Source organism: Buceros rhinoceros, unplaced genomic scaffold (genome assembly GCF_000710305.1).
Source record: "Buceros rhinoceros silvestris isolate BGI_N320 unplaced genomic scaffold, ASM71030v1 scaffold705, whole genome shotgun sequence".
Taxonomy (NCBI): Eukaryota; Metazoa; Chordata; class Aves; order Bucerotiformes; family Bucerotidae; genus Buceros; species Buceros rhinoceros.
Genome location: NW_010412076.1, coordinates 38,794 through 55,577, shown reverse-complemented (window position 1 = coordinate 55,577; position 16,784 = coordinate 38,794). Strand labels below are relative to the sequence as shown.

Sequence of the window (16,784 nt, the reverse complement as noted above, 5' to 3'; positions counted from 1 at the left end):
ATTTCCAGCTATATTTTTCCAGCAAAAAAATAATAGGAAGAGAGTTTTCTTCCTTTTTTTTCCTTCAATCCATGTTACAAGCCTGTTTCTACTGAACATTTCTAAGCTCCTCGTTTATAATGAGAGAACAAATGAAACTGTTGTAGAAATACGATGCTGCCCACGGCTGAAAAGATGTGAGGACTGCTTGGGTGGGTAGCTCATCCAACACAGCAGAAAGATTAATCAGGGAAAGAAAACTTTCCTGGGAGAAACTTAATTTCCCAGGTAGCCCTAAAATGGATAAGGGTGAGTTCCGTGGAGTTGGAGTCCTAGTGGAGCAGTAATTTTTCAGAACTGGTTGTGTCTCCTCTGCTGAACGGACATACTGGTAACATGAAACAAAACGTGGATAAACTGTTCTAGTCAATGCTGCCTCAGCCCCAGCTGTGGATGCTCTCTCTCAGGAAACAGCTAGAAAACGTGTGCACATGCTCTGTTCTTACTTCATGAGAAAGCATTCAACCTCAAAGAAAAGCTTTGATTTGTTACTGCAACACCTACAAACTGTCAGGTGTACTTGAGGTGATGAGAGAACAATTCAGGTTATGTGGCAGGAGTAGCTGGAGTGGCCTCAGTAAAAGGAAACACGATCCATTTTACAGCAAGAGTATTTTTTTGGTGAAAAAATGCTGGTTAGCAAAGCACTATTGCCATGCTTAGTTTTTGTGTAGAAGTCTGAGGCAGGCACCATGCCACACTGTGGGGGAAAAAAGGTTTTAAACATTGTACCTAGTAAAAGTTCATTGATGGAATTAATTTAATTGGCCAAATTACCTGACCTCTTGGTTTGGTTTTTCTTTAAATTTTTTTTTCCTGTTACTTAAGGTAGAGTATGGGTTTTGATTAGACTGCAGAAAAGGATGTGATGCTGCAGTGTATCACGGTGTAGCCGAATCGCCAGTCCAGCTGCTCCACATCTCTGGTGAGAGGCCATATGTGATCACCACAAGAATGCGTGAGCATAGCCCCTTGTCCTTAGGCTAATTGGTGATCATTCTGCTTGTCTCGCCCTTCCTCAGATGTGTTCCAGCTTGTATGTTTTCTCTCCGGTGCCTTTTTTCCACCCCCATCCCCCGCCTAAGGCTCGATGAGTTCCATCTGGGTTTTTAAGTGACCAGGGCAGCTGTCCAAAGTGGTGGTGTCTGTCTTGATTTTTTTCCAGTTGGTGGTGATTGCTCTCTTTCATGCAACTGCACATCAAGATCATTCTTTAACAGAGGTTTATTTTTGGCTCTGACTTCCAGCTTTCACAGCTCAGCAATTTTGTAAATGACCGTGGGTAAAGTGTTGGGATAAATGATGCTGTTAGTGTGAGATTTCAGCAGCTGCGAGAATATCCATTTTTACTTTATATTCCTGACTCCAGAAGACTTAAGCTGAGGGGTTCCTGTAGCCATTACATGCTCATACAGAACTCGTGAACATGTTGTAAAATTGACCCTGCTGGAACATAGCTGCAAAGAGTTGTGAGTGGAACGGGAAGCTCTGTTAACTCTAACTTCCGTGGCCAGCCTCTATGCAAGACACTGACAAAAACCGATCACACTCACATTTTTCAGTCTGATTCCAGATTGTAAGTTGCTGTACCAGGCCTGATGGCTGTCAGCTCTTCAGTCAGTGCTTCCCAGGACACCACAGAAGCTCACTTGTACTGCACTGCTAAGGATAACCAGCTATTTTTATTCATGCTGCCTTCAGAATCATCATTCTGCATCCGTCATCAGAACATACAGTATTTTATGCAGGGCAGGCAAGCAGACCTAATGTGCAGAACACTCAAGTACTTACTCAGATACCATTTGTCAGGTGAAATTTGAAAGCGCACATGCAAGTTAGAGTTGTCCAAAGCAAGAATGCTCAGTAGCTCATCAACTAGAAAGTGTGTCAGCCTTGAAATGCTTTGTAAAATGGCTTGTAATTCTTAAGTGTGGGGTTGATCAGAGTGGTTTGGTGCTTCTTTGGAAAAAAATTTTATGCTGTGCTAACGAGAGACAGTGAAATCAGTTAGTTTTCCTTTGTAATAAATTATTTTTATGACTAGTAATTCTGACTCAATACTCTTGTTATGAGAGGTGTTTTTATGTGAGTCTTGTTGCTATGTTGTGTACTGCTATCAAGTGTAGTGATGAAGTTTATTCTTCTTTCGTGAAAACTTAGGGAGCCCATCTTCCTGGATTTTTTTGGTCCTATTTTGGTTATAAATAATGTTAGAAAATATTTCCAGCTGTTAAAACTGTGCCATTAGTTGTCTGTCTGTAAAAGGTAGTAGAGGGTGTGGGGTTAGAACTGCAGTTTGAGCTGGATATCTCTGAGTGTAAGACTTGATGCTGCTGTTTAAGGTCAAGTGCTGGGTCCTGCACTTGGGCCATGACAACCCCCTGCAATGCTACAGACTTGGGGAGGAGCGGCTGGAAACTGCCTGAGGAAATGGACCTGAGGGTGCTGGTAGCCAGCGTCTGAAGACAAGCCAGCAGCGTGCCCAGGGGGCCAAGAAGGCCAATGGGATCCTGGCTTATATCAGAAACAGTGTGGCCAGCAGGAGGAGGGTGGTCGCCAGCGTGTGAAGACAAGCCAGCAGCGTGCCCAGGTGGCCAAGAAGGCCAATGGCATCCTGGCTTGTATCAGCGCTGGTGTGGCCAGCAGGAGCAGGGCAGTGATTGTCCCCCTGTACTGGGCACTGGTGAGGCCACACCTTGAGTGCTGTGTCCACTTTTGGTCCCTCACTTCAGGAAGGATGTTGAGGGGCTGGAGCAGGTTCAGAGAAGGGCAACGAAGCTGGTGAAGGGTCTGGAGAACAACTCTTATGAAGAGCAGCTGAGGGAACTGGGGTTGCTTAGTCTGGAAAAGAGGAGGCTCAGGAGAGACCTCATCACTCTCTACAACTGCCTTGAAAGGAGGTTGTAGAGAGGTGGGGGTTGGTCTCTTCCTCTATGTGACAAGTGACAGGACAAGAGGAAAATGCAGGATCCTTTCACTTGTACCTTGAGATAAATCACGGGCAAATGACGGCACAAGCTGACTGCTGCCCGTTGCCACAGCACCGACCTGGATGCACAGAATCGTGCCGGGGTTTATGAAATAATCAGAGTAAGGTTCTTTCCCTGTATCCACACCGAGGACACATTATGTGAGATTTCCCACTTTTTGCCCTCTGACAGCCTTGTAATCTGTTAAACACCCCCATCCCTGGAGGGGTTTAACAGCCGTGTGGGTGTGGTGCTGAGGGACATGGTTTAGTGTCCCCATGGCAGTGCAGGGTGAACAGTTGGACTCAATCATCTTAAAGGTCTCTCCCAACCAGGTGATCCTGTGTGTAATTCTGTCTGTTTCTTCTGATAGAATATGCTGTCTCACTGATGTAGAAGGATGTGTATTAAAATCATATCAAGGGAAAGGTGATGTTTACTTGTTTATTTTTATCTCCACTTATTTGTTTCAGGTGGTTTTGGATGTTGGCTGTGGTACTGGAATACTCTCCATGTTTGCTGCCAAAGCAGGAGCAAAGAAAGTGATTGGAGTCGACCAATCTGAAATCATCTATCAGGCCATGGACATCATTAGGTAGGGAAATTTCCAATAAAAATATGGTAAATACTGCTGTAAAAAGTTATTAAAATGCTGTTTCGAGTTAATGATCACCTGGCACTCAGTATGTGTTGGCAAACTTACCACCAAAAAAAATCCCCCACAAAAAACAACGGAAGAAAACCATTTCAAAATGTTTTAAATGTTTTGAAAGATCACTTTACTTGACCTGCTGCTACCTTCTTGAATATATAACACACTGGACACTTGGCCTCCTTTCCTGCCAGCGCACACTGCTGACTTATGTTCGACAGGCCCCTGGTCAGGGCAGGATGGGGAACAGCAAACAGAGCTGATTTCCAGCCAGCAGCGACCAATCCATACCGTTTCGTGGGGTTATTCCAGCCAAGGAGCCGATCTTCACCTTTGCTGGATTTCTGAGGTTCCCTTTAGCCTATATCTACAGTCTGAGGTCCCTCTATGTTTACAGCAGTCCTACCCTCTAACGTCTCAACTGCTCCCCCCAATTCAGCATTGTCCACAGACTTGCTGACCGTGCCTTCCACCCCATTAGGGCACTAATAAAGATGTTAATTAGTACCAGAACTAGCACTGAACCTCAAGGGATGCCTCTGGGACCCAGCTACCAGTTAGACTTGGTGCTCGTTCTCTCCCCTGTTGTGAACCTCGTGGTCCAGACAGGTTTCCACCCATCTGATGGTTCCTTTAGCCAATCCATGTTTCACTCCTTTACCTACAGAGGATATTAAGGGAGACTGAGTATATGTCAAAAGGAAGCAGTTGTACTTGAAGACCTAAAGAGGATTTCTGAGCACGGGATAAGAGAAGCGTGGGTGTAGATGTGCACTGTTGGTAGCTGAGGTGTGTGGGTGTGTTCGTTTTGGTTGGTTTTGTAGGAGCAACTGTGGAAAAGAAAGTCCAGGTAGATCCTGAGGAATCTGGGAGTGACAGTTTGTGTGCCAGCGTAAGTCGTACAGAAATAAGGTTGTCTAGGCAGAAATTGTAGGTTAGGTACTACTTCACACACTGGAGATTAAACACTGCATGCTCGAATGCTGTAAAATTAAATAAATTAAAAATATTAAATAAATGCCTGATTAAGAAAAGTACCACATTAAGCATTAGGTGCAACTTCGTCTAAAATGCTGTGGTGGCAGAAGGACTCTTTTTTTCCAAAGCAGACTTTTCCCAGGAGTCCTGGACACCTTCAGAATGGTCACAAATCTGAAATAGTGTTTTGTTTCTAAGGCACTGGATGACAGTCTTGAGTCTGTTCATGTCTTTCAACAAGCATGCTAGAAGTCCTTTAAGAGTTGTTTATACCTAGAGGAGGAGATCCCAGTGTCAACCAACATATTACCTTTGGTGAGAGGGGCAGGACTTTGAGCCAAACAACAAATCAAAGCTCCTGAGAGCCGTGAATCGCCGCCTGAAGTATGCGGTGAACCGTCAGTAAGGCTGCGCATTTGTAGATGCCTTCTGCCCTAAAAGGTTTGATTCACATTAAAGTCTTCAGTTCACATCAAAACTATTTACATTTGTCTTGTTAAACCTACTTTTCCTAAAGGAGGAGAGCTGACAAACGTGTAGTGGAGTAACAAGTATTTATTGGAACGCTAAACAGCTCAGCATAGCTAAATAACGGCTGTTGTGGAGTGCTTCCTCCTGCCACTACAGTGTGTGCTCTGGGCTTTTGTCCCTCCCAGAATGCAGCTTCATTTCTACCACAGAAGGGTAGAAACGGTGCAACACATGTGTAAGTAAACTGGGTTACGTGGGCTGAGCGGCACGGCACGGTTGTTTCCCGAGGTTACACAGAAAACTTGGTTTTGACTAAATGATCACCTTGTCCGTTTTTTACTGTGAAAATCTGCCCTTAACATTTCTAGTGCCGTGAACGACGCGATCTGTCGTTCTTCAGTGTTGTGCTGGAGTAGGGATTTGAAGTAGACTTAGCAAACAGCGTCTCGGCAGTTTTTCCTACAATGTGTAAACTACATTGGTTGATTTGGGGATTTTATACCTTTCAGTTGATAGCAGGTATGTAATGAATTCGTCTTTCCTCTTTTTTGCTTTAAATCCTGTCCTTGTATGTGGTCGTTCCTCTAAGTTATCCTTAGATGTCTTTTTGTCCCTATATCAGTGTGGTGGGAGACAGCTCTTTAGCTTTTTATTTTACACTTTGAATTCCTGGTTTGACTTCTGTTTGAGCATTAAATATGGTATTAGTGATGAACTGCTACTCTTCTAGCAATCATGTCGAGTATTTAATTGATCTTTCCAACAGCCCACATGTTCAAGTAGCCCTTTGACCTTTCCCTCCCTTCGTTCTGATCGTTCTCCCATTGTCTTTTAGACTGAATTTTTAATGTGATTACTGCTCTGCATTGAAAGCCAGGCAGAATGTAGAAGTAAGATATCAGGATAGGGAGGGAAGGGGCAGAGATAAGAACTGCAGCGGAAAGATGAATTTCTGTGGTGGGAATACTTTTCTGCCCTCTGTAAGAATAGCTGTGGTAATAACGGGCATGCAAGAAAGACTTTATTTTGGCCAAGAAGAAAAATACTATATTTCAAACACATATTTAGTAATTTCACTGCCACCCAGTTATTTGTCAAAACCTGTCATGCTGACACGATACCTTCCTCCTTATGCAGGATGGATGTACCATCACTTGCATACGAGGTACTACGTGATTACTGCAGTTACTAAACACTGCAGATTTTGGCCAAAACCACGGTGGGGAAGATGCTTTTATTGTGGACTAACTGTAACATGATCTAGAGGGAATGTTTGTTCTCGGTGACTTTGCAGCTAGTTCTGTTAAATAAAAAAATCAACTCAGGCAAGACAGCTTCAGAAGGAGATGAATTTGCGTCGCTGTCCTAGGGTGATGGGTAGTCTCTGATCGCTGTAGGCTTGTGCTGCAGGGCTCAAAGGAGGAGAACTGGGAACAATCAACTCTTGAGTAAAAAGGAACATAATTTTAAATTGTCCTCTATTTTCCTGGTTTCTGAAGCTTACCCATCTGCATGCACAGCACGTTGGAGGTATGCAGATCTGTCTACCATCTTTGCCTGGCACTTAATCCGCTACAATTTTTGGCTACTCGAAAACATTTCCTCTGAAATATAACTGAGAGTAGGAATATTACATTTTAGGGCTTTCTCAAAGTTATTTGGGTGAGAAAGACAAAATACTGACTTCAGTATCTCTCCTGACAGCATGAATTGGAAGTGTAAACTAATTTGTTTATGTTGTGACTTGCAGATTGAATAAACTTGAAAATATTGTTACATTAGTCAAAGGAAGAATTGAAGAAGTAGATCTGCCTGTGGAAAAAGTGGATGTCATTATATCCGAGTGGATGGTAAGGTACATGAACATTCCTTTGCAGATACAGTTATTTTCAGGAAAAAATGTGTTGGTTTATTTAATTTGAAAAATTATTCTTTAAGTGATACTGTATTTTAACCAGAAGTTTATTATGATTGCAACAGTGTCTGACAGTGTGGGAGGTGGGATGACATCCAGATTAGGTGGTGCTCGGATCCAATTCCTCTGGTTCACGCTCTATAAGTCACGGCTCTCTAAGTACAGTGGAGCTGGTTTGGGTGCAATGGAGAAATACTGTATTAGTCATTGAGCTGGATCATTGCAATGAGTAAAACCCCGTTAGTCCCCAAAGACTGCTAAAGACTGTCCGACTGCGGGAGAGGCGATAAGGGGGTGAGGAGCGTGTACACACAGGGAAACGGGCAGGTGGAGCGAGCTTGAAAACAGTGTGTATTCATGGCAGGTTTTTAGTGCAAGAGTAAGAAAAGTGATTTATGAAGTACATAATAAAGGCGGTGGCCATCAGGAAATGCAGCGTGCGTTGTGTGAATGAGCCTGCAATCCACTGAAGTCCAGCTGTGCGCCTGTTCCTTTCCTGTGCTGGGTTATGACTGTTAGGCGGTTGTGCTTGCTGCCTGCCACGGATCCTAAACAAAATCCATGTGACAAGACCCAGTGCCAGGCTGAACTTCACAGAGACTGAATAAGCCTGTTCCCTGTCAAAAATGTGGCCAGAAACACCTGTTGTGACGACTTCTTGTGCACTTTTGCTATTCGGTCTCCCCATATCGCAGACCTTCAAAAAACAATTCAAAATACAGGTTTGCTTCATACTGGTTCCGACTATTTGGCTTAAAGGAAAATTCTTTTGTCCTTCAGATTTAAGATCAATAATGAAAACTTATATCCAAAGTTACTTGTTTGGTTTGGGGTTTTGGGTTGGTTGGGGTTTTTTTGTTGTTTTTTGTTTTATTTTACAAACTGTGGCCGTTGTACTATATACAAGATCTTTGGGAGAGAGATCACACATTCACTGTAGATTCCAGGTAAAGGTGAGGATAAACTGTTCGTTTTGGTTTTTCTGTGGTGGTGTTCTTTATTTTAAATACTTCAGTGAGCTGGAAATCTGCAAAAGTTTTTCCTCTGCTGTTGTAATGAACATTGTTGGAAGCATGAGCTTAAGTTAGTCTTGAGGTCAGTAGTTTGAAGGAATGTTTAAGCCGTTGGCTTAATCTAGTGGGTTAAAAATAGTGGGTTATGGTTGGTGATTTCTGACAGTGTAGTGGCTTCACTAGAAATAGAATCACAGTTCTTACAGGGGAACTTCTGATCAGTTGCCTAAGATGTGCACCAGGAATAATGTTCCCAAAGTCACATTTCCCATTCTGGAGCTCAAGATTTGGTTTTAAAAGCAACTTGGGCACTTAAGAGCTGAAGTCGTTTTGTATATCGTTGCCTCTGAGGTGAGGTAAAGGGATTTGAAAAGCAGCTCTTGTGAGAAATGAGGTGTTGGATGTTCCATGTTTCCTATTTGTGTGCTAATATACCTTTTAATGTCACCCTTATATAGCCATGTGCATCCACTTAATTAGACATTCCAAAATATTTAGGGATGCTGGCATTTTTATAGGCTGCTGCAGTACGGAGATAAAGAGGACAATGCCGTGGCAGTAAGATGGATAGCTGGATGGTGTGTGCCCTCTTCCAGCACTGTCCAGCAAGGACCATCATGTTGCCTGGATACGAAGATTCCTCTTTGTCTGGCCTGTGTGATTTGCTTTTTCTTTTTCTTCTTACATGATTCTGACTAGTGTGAAATCTTTTGTTGATGTGTGAATGCTTGAAAATGGTAGAAATGGGACATGAGAGCAAGAAGGAATTGAATGTATGTTGCTTTTCAGCTCTTCGTTTAGAGGACCAGGGCTAGCAGGAAAATGCTCAGGGAAACGGTGTTTTTATTTTGTTACAAAAGTGTGAAAAACCAGTGCATACCGAAACGCAGAAGCTGGTTTTAGAGCTGTGTCTGGAGAGTCAGAAAACAAAAAACAAGTGTGAAGCAACAGGAAGGAAAAATACTGCATTCCCCAGGTGTGTTTCTGAGGCTTTCTGAGGAAGATGGCACGTGGAGCAGTGTTGAAAGATGCATTATGAGCATCTCCAATGTGATGGGTTCCGATGGGCATTCTCTTAATTGTGGAAGTGACCTCACACACTGTTTGCTATTCCTACTGCTTTAATTTCTGGATTTGTTCCCTTAGAATATGCATTCTCTTAATTGTGGAAGTGACCTCACACACTGTTTGCTATTCCTACTGCTTTAATTTCTAGATTTGTTCCCTTAGAATATGCAAAAATGGGAGAAGCGTTTTCAGTATTACACAGTGGGTAGGGGGGTGTGAGAGTGTGTGTGTGTAGTAGCCAAACTATATTTCAAACATATATTTGCCATCTTCCAAACTAATATATTTCCATTTTAAATTCATCTGGATACGGTTTTGTCATGTTCCTGGTTTAGAGGCTAAATGATGAGCAACTGTCTATTCAGTGGCTTGACTTCATGTAAGAAATTAGCAGTGATCTTGCTTTTGATGTTTGTGACATCTGCAGTATGTGTGTTTGATGTCTGTTAGAGTCACACTGTGAGCAGGGCATCTGTGTGGTTGTATTTGACTAAAACCAGTATGTAAACCATGCAGACAGACAGTGGAAGGTGTGACGAGCTGTTCTGCTGGTGTCCAGAAGGCAGGCTGCTAGGAATTGAGGGGCTGTTGGACTACTGAAGACCCTGATAAAGCCACCTCTTTAGACTTTGTCACTCTGAAGGCAGCAATACATCCCTTTGAGCAAAACATTGTGGTCAGACTTCTTGTGTGCTGTGAAGCAGGAGCACAAGGGAGAGCAGGCGGACTGGAGAGCCACTGCACCCAGAAGACCACGTTGCCTTAGGAGAGAACGCAAGATGGGCCAGGTAATAACCAGTGCTGCTAACCAGACCGATTCTATAAGGAGAAAGTCTTCCAGCTCTGGGAGATGGGTTATCGGAATGTAAAACGGGTGGATTTTATGTAAGATCTCGCTGCTGGTGTTGTTTCTGTAGATGTTTCAATGTCCGCAATGTTTGAGCTTGTAAAGCTTCTGATGCACCATCCTGCTTGGTTGCCTGGAGCTCTTATTGCGTGAAACTTTTGAAAGCCTCAGTTTGTGAGATGATTAATTACTGCTAGTGGTGGCGGGTACACTGCCCAGTGGCAATCGGATGCCATTTGCACCTCAGGGGTCTGTTTGCACGTTGGTGTAAAGACTGAAAACCCCTGTCATTTAGTGACTTGACCTGAGAATGGTTCACAAATGCTCACATCTCATCAGAAATTTAGAATTTTGACTGGAATGTGCTGCTGTTCATACAAGTCTGCTGTATGTGCTGTAGACTTGCTTCATCATTGTGCAGATTTTTTCTCTCAGGATGCTTTTAGTTCCTTTCTCTAGCTAAGACTATAAAAGCTAGAGGCTGAGAGGTTTAGTCACTTGAAAAATATCTGCGTTTCTTGTCTTTAAGGGGTTTTACTGTGAGAGATGATTGCCTGAGATGGTTGTCTCCAGTACAGCAGTGGAGCACAGCGCGATCTCATAAATCACTGTTAGGCAGTGCTTTACAAGACTCAGTATCGTAAGGAAAAAGCTGGACTCTGAAATGAAAATAAGCCAAGGATAGAATCCAGTGCTCTTGTCTCTTAATTGTATCATTGCTCAGGGAGCTAAAATATTTTTTCTTCTTTTTTTTTGCGTTACATAATTTCGAAGTGATACCAGGGAGGGCTGTGAGTGGGAGATGTTCAGGATCTGGGGAAAAGGACTGAGCATGTCTGAAACACTGGAAACCACATTTTCTCCCCTTTATCCTCTATTTCTCTGTTGGATATACAGCAATGGGGCTTTTTTAACACTTGCTATTCTTCCTGTAGTCTTAATATTCTCTGCTAGTATTTGGAGGTGCATTAATACAAGTGTTTTATTTCTATGTAATTTTACATAAGTATTGAGCTTTTTTCTTTTTTTAAGAATATTGTGTAAAGAGCACACTAGAGTAGCTGAATGCTTGCATTTCTTTACAGCAGAACAGTTTTTATAAAGAAATTGTATTTCCTTGCACGAAAATATTTCTTTTTTTTGCCGACGCCAATAACGACATCTGTAACTTGTTTTGGACTCCATAGTCCAATGGAAACCTTGTAGTTAGAAACTGATGTTGAAGAAAATAATGCACTTTTTTATACTGAAAGGGGTTAAAAAGACCAGTCTGCTCTGTGGGCCAGTGATTTGCTAGCTGCCTTTCACATCATGAAATACTCAGTGCTGGGCCTTACTGAATATGGTGGACCAGCTTCAGAAAATACTATTACAGAAAATAATAATGTGGCTCTTTGGGGGGGCGAGACACACAACGCTTATTCAAGTAGTTAAATATTTTTTTCTCAGTTCTATCCTTAAATGTGTTTTTCTGCTGTGCTAAAAGTTCTGCTAATTCTTGCTTTTGAAAATGCGGTAATTTTTTTAAATATGTGTGGCTTTCACTGTTATGTAGAAAATAAGTGAAGGCAACACCAAGATCCGCTAATGGTAATTGATAGAATGGGAAAGGGAAATGCACCTGAAGAGGCATTTTTGATCTGCAGTAAGTTATGTTTTAAAGCATTTTTCTTCAGTATTCTCCCCACAATGAGGTATGCTTTAGAATTCAGAGCTGTTCTTGTGTCTTGGTGCTTTTAAAAAGCTTAATCTCTTTTTCTCCATGAAAAATACCATGATGAAGCTTTTAATATTAAAAGAACTTGCTGTATTTATCTTCTGTATCAAGTGGTAAAATATTTTTTTTGGAGCTTTGAATTAAAATGAAAATAAATTATTAGTGCTCTAGTGTGTTTGAGTAATAGAGTAAAATTTAGCAGTGCTGGGCTTTAAGCTGTCAGAGTTCTGTGAGCCTTTTGTAGTTGTTACAAACCCAAAATAGAGATTTAAAGAATGTGTAAGAAATGTAACGATATCCACATTCCTCTGGATTCAGATTTGTCGGTGGGCTTCTGCGTTTTTGATAGCTGCCTTCCTGGTTGGACGTGACGTAGGACCGACGCATTCTCGAACCTCGTTAACTCCGCAGTGCTGTGTGTTTCCGTTCCTGTCCAAAGCTGTTTATATGTGGTGTTGCTGCTAGCTGGAGAAGGACTGTTTTGTTTCAGCTCCAAAAATATAAAAATAAGGAACTTCATGTCCATTTTGAGACAGAAACAGCAACAGCCAGCTTTTCTTTTATGTGTCTCAGTTTAGCCTCTAGCAGGAATGAATTATTAATTTGGGGCTCACAGGTTTGTATCCCAGAGATCTCTTTGCAGTAATTAATTTTGAGGATGCTGACACTCAGATGCTTAAGAAAAACAAACCCCTGAACATTATTGAGGTGGAAGCAAGGGTGCCCCAGAGCATCATGGGGAGAAGACATCAGGTATAATTCTCCTTCCAGCCAGCACCCCTACAGGTGAGGCAGCAGCCTGTGAAATTACATTCTAAATTACACCACAGATGAGCACAGCACCCTGAGCAAAGCACCTTGGTATCAGTAATAAATGGCTGGGTTCAGCACCGCTGACGGTCTAGGTAACTCACAGCAACGCTGTGATGAATTGGGGGGAAGATACAACTGGGAGGGGGGAGAACCACTGGTGTCAGAGTGGAAAGGTCAGGGAAAGGATGGTGAGAATTTCGCTGTGTTTCTCATGAGCAGGTGTGTTTTGCAGCTGTACTTCATGCTCTTGTTCTGCAGACATTGTAGGTGATGGGCTTTTTAGGCAGGAAGAAATAAGTGAAGAGCTGATCTGTAAAAATGTCACTTTATGACTTACAGACTTACTGGTCTTAAGATGTGCCATCGAATCACAGAACCATCTGGTTGGACGTTTCTCCAGCAGAATACTGTGGGAAATGGTGTCAAAGGCCTCGCTAAAGTCCAAGTAGGCAAAATCCACAGCTCTCCCTCATCCATTGAGCGAGTCACCTTGCCCTTCATAAACCCATGCTGACTGGGCCTGATCACAAGTCTTGTACATGCTGAGTGATGCACTCGGGATGATCCGCTCCACGACTTTCCCCAGCACCGAGGTCAGACTGACAGGCCTCTAGTTCCCTGGGTCCTCCTTCTGGCCCTTCTTTTAGATGGCCCGTTACATTGGCTAATCTCCAGTCGATGGGTACCTCCTCCATTAGCCAGGGCTGTGGGTAGATCATGGAAAGGGGCTTGGGGAACACTTGTGCCAGCTCCCTCAGCACCCTGGGGTGGATCCCCTCTGGCCTCACAGACGTGTGCACATCTAATTAGTGCGGTAGTTCATTTACTGTTTCCTCATGGATTATGGGGCTGTGATTCTGCTCCGCGCCTCTGCCTTCTGGTTCAAGGTGTCCTGGAGGTGACATTTAAAACACTGTCAAAACAGCGCATTTTCAGTTAAAAGCATCTTCAGAGAGTTTTTATGAACTACACATATTCTATTTTCAAAACTGCAAGAGTAAGAATAAAAGAAGAAAACTCTGGTTCCATTCTGTGACTTTTGTCTTGCTGTAGGCATGAGATCAGCTCTTGTGATGTTGATAAGCAATTCTGAACTTGCAGCACTTTTTGTTTGTTAGGCAAAATAAACATCTAAGATGGCATAAACTTGAAGTAAACTGGGTGGTCTCGGTACTGCTGTTCCCATGCAGTGCTCAGTCCTCAGCAGTGTGGCACGATGACTGCAAAAATGAAGAATAAAAGTAAAATCCTTGTGATTGGGCAAACACGGAAGTGTAGGAAAGATGAAGGCAAAAATCTTTTTAGCTTTGCTTTGCTTGGTTATTGCTGATAGGGCTTGTAGGATTGTGACTCCAAAGCCTGGACTTTTTTTTTATTTTTGTTCTTTCCTGCTGGCATCCAAGCTGTATGGCTAAGCTGTGTTTTTAAGCACAGTGAGATCTAGGACACTAAGTAAAAATATAAAACATATGCCAATATGATTTGTCTTAATTGATGTGATGTCATCAGAATGCATATGTGGGCGAAATGCATTCCAGTCTTCAGGAAGAGTAAGGATCGTATGCAAACTTGGAAGATAGCAAGGGTGTAAAAACCAGTAAATTGGAAAAAGAACTGTGTATCTCTTGGAAAACTGCTGTTTGAAGTTCAGGTGCTGCTAAATGGTGCACAACATCCAGAGAACCCACGAGGCTGCGAGTGTGACAAAGATGCATTCCACTGGGTGTTTCTCTAATAAGTTTTCATGTTAATTATGGTTTGAAGTGAGAAGGGATTTTCTGGGCTTTGTTTGGTTTGTTGTGAGTGGGGGTTTTTTTATGGTGCCTCAGAGTTATTACTGAAAAATCAATACATACAGCTTTTCCTTTGGTTCGAGGTGAATTGGATTTGTTTTGATGTTGTAGGACTCGACCAGGTAATTTTTGGTGTAGAGCGGATATTTATTGCTTATAGTTTATTAATTTAGTAGGAGCTAGATACTTGCAGTTGGGGAAATTAAAGATGGTACTCTGTACAACTAAAGTTTTGAGGTGACGATGATGCTGATGAGAAATTTGCTGCGTGCTGGCTCTTCTTGAGATGTATGGGCATATAAAGTTCCTAAACTGGGTGGATAAAGTCTGTCTGTATGATTAAATAGGCTACTTAGGAAGCATAATGATTTCTAAATGCTTTCCCTTTTCTACAAACAGGGTTATTTCCTTCTCTTTGAGTCAATGCTGGATTCTGTTATCTATGCAAAGGACAAGTACCTGGCAGAGGGAGGCTCAGGTTGGTGCACATAATTCTTCTAATAAATTTAGCTCTGGGGAGAAACTAAATGAACTCGGAGATTTAAAATAAGCTATGCATGGATGGGGAAGTTACCCGTCTAAATGAAAAATGTTTCCATTAGTATGAGCTTCAAGGCATTAATTTGCTGTATGGGTATTAGAAGAACATTACAGGGGGTATCAAGGTCTCAAGTTGATGGTGTTTTTAGGAATAGAGGGAGTTATTTATTCTTAGGCACAGCCTAAAGTTTTCCTCCCTGCTTTTTCCCACATATGTGGCCATTTGTTTTCCCCTCTCGAAATCTTGGTTTCTGCATAACTGCAAACAGAGGAAAATAACTATCCTGCGAGACGCTGTTTGGGTGAGCTACTGTGAATTGAAGGAACAGTGGACAGGACATTTTCCTGGAGGAGGGGAGTGGCCTGGGACGGACACAGCTTCAAACGCAAGAAGCCCCATGGAATAACTGGTGGAATTAGGTTGTTTCAGTTCAGCGTGTTTGCCCCTCTCCTGGTGGGAATATGCCCTTTTTCTTTGGGCAAGTAACAGGACAAAAAGGTTGTATTTTGAAGTAGGGTTCTTTTATCCTTTTCAGTAACTTAAACATGGCTTAAGTTGACACTATCTAAATGCCTGTAAATATTTATTCCTCATGTGATGCAGTTTTCTGCATGATTTCTGCATATGCTTTATTCCTCGCCCTTAATTCCTTTGTCAGTATTGTATTTCATATTGACCTTTCCAATCGCAGCCATCGGTCTGGGGTTTTTTTTCCCCTTTTTGTGCTAACCATGCACATAGTTAGTTTCACTACACTGACTTAATGATTGGATTAATGACTGTGAGGCAGTGCTCGCTGCAGCGCTTCCCTCTGATTGCAGCGAGCTTTTGTATGCTACAGAGTGCAGCAAAAAAAGGGGGGTTATGCAACTGTTCAACATTTGGTCACAAAGCTGCATATACCAACGCGAGATTACTGTTCATGTATTACAATGTTTAGAAACCACTTGAACACCACGGCAGACTAAGAGCTCCTTTGTTTTCAGTAACGTGGAAATAGTCCAGCCGGATCTGGAGCGCGGTTGTGTTGTAAATATATCTATACAGAGCGCATTGCAATTAGCAATTTTATGTTTTTATAATGAAATCTGGGGATGTTCCCTAAAATGTTAAAAATGTTATGTTTAGCTACTACTTCCAAAGCAGTATGAAAAGGGCCAGAAATTTTTTACCACTATTGAAACTGCAGTAGTATCTTGTTCTCTGCATTGTTGGTGGCTTGTGTCTCCCAAAATTTCCTTAGAGACAGGGTGTGCTGTTTCTGCAGTGCACTTACCCTCTGTGGTCTGAGGATGGTCCTGGGCTCTGATTTGACTCTTCCCAGAGCTTACAGGGTTGTCCAGTCACTGACTGGTGTGGCCAAGTTTTAAATGGAACGCTGTTTCCTCAAGATGCTTATGATTACTGCTCTTCTGCCAGCTCGTGTAGCAGGTAACCGGCTGTGCTGGAGATTTGCAAGAAGCTGCTCTGCTCAGCAAGACAGACATTTCTGTGGTGTGGGTGAACAGCAGCAGAACTGTGGGCACCTCCAGATGCAGATGAGGCAAAACGAAGAGCTCATTCTGAGCTGAAGAAACCAGAGAAACTCCTAAATCTGCCATAAAGCTTAATTTTGTTTCAAGCCACTTTGTACTATTGAGCCCAAGATCGTTATTATGAGGACTGTTTGAAAGCTGAAAAAAACCCAGAAGCAGCTGCGATTTGGCCAAGTCTTTCAGTGAGCTGGGAATAGAATCCAAATTTCTAGATTTGTGTTCAGTCAGTCATATCGTCGTTACTTCAATTTAGCCTACTGGCATGCTGAGGTGGATCGTGCCGAACTGTCTAGGGTAACGAGTACAGTAGATAATAGCTTTATTTGGGAACATAAAATTCTTGCTGCCCGGGACCCATCTGTTTGTTCTTTGGAGCTGTGAGTTGCTCGAGTATAGATTGTGGCATACCCTGGAGCACGGTGCATGTTTGTGA

The 16,784-nt window shown here is 42.5% G+C and overlaps 1 protein-coding gene across 1 annotated transcript in view; it reads left to right on the top strand.

Moving 5' to 3' along the window:
• The window catches only part of PRMT3 (protein arginine methyltransferase 3), a gene marked incomplete at its 5' end in the record, with an annotated part of 54,760 nt that overhangs the window by 10,626 nt on the left and 27,350 nt on the right, over nucleotides 1–16,784 (top strand). The window contains 3 exons of the mRNA XM_010136215.1: nucleotides 3,482–3,603; nucleotides 6,860–6,959; nucleotides 14,675–14,753. Of these exons, the coding sequence (XP_010134517.1) occupies nucleotides 3,482–3,603; nucleotides 6,860–6,959; nucleotides 14,675–14,753 (301 nt within the window). The remainder of the gene's footprint in view (nucleotides 1–3,481; nucleotides 3,604–6,859; nucleotides 6,960–14,674; nucleotides 14,754–16,784) is intronic.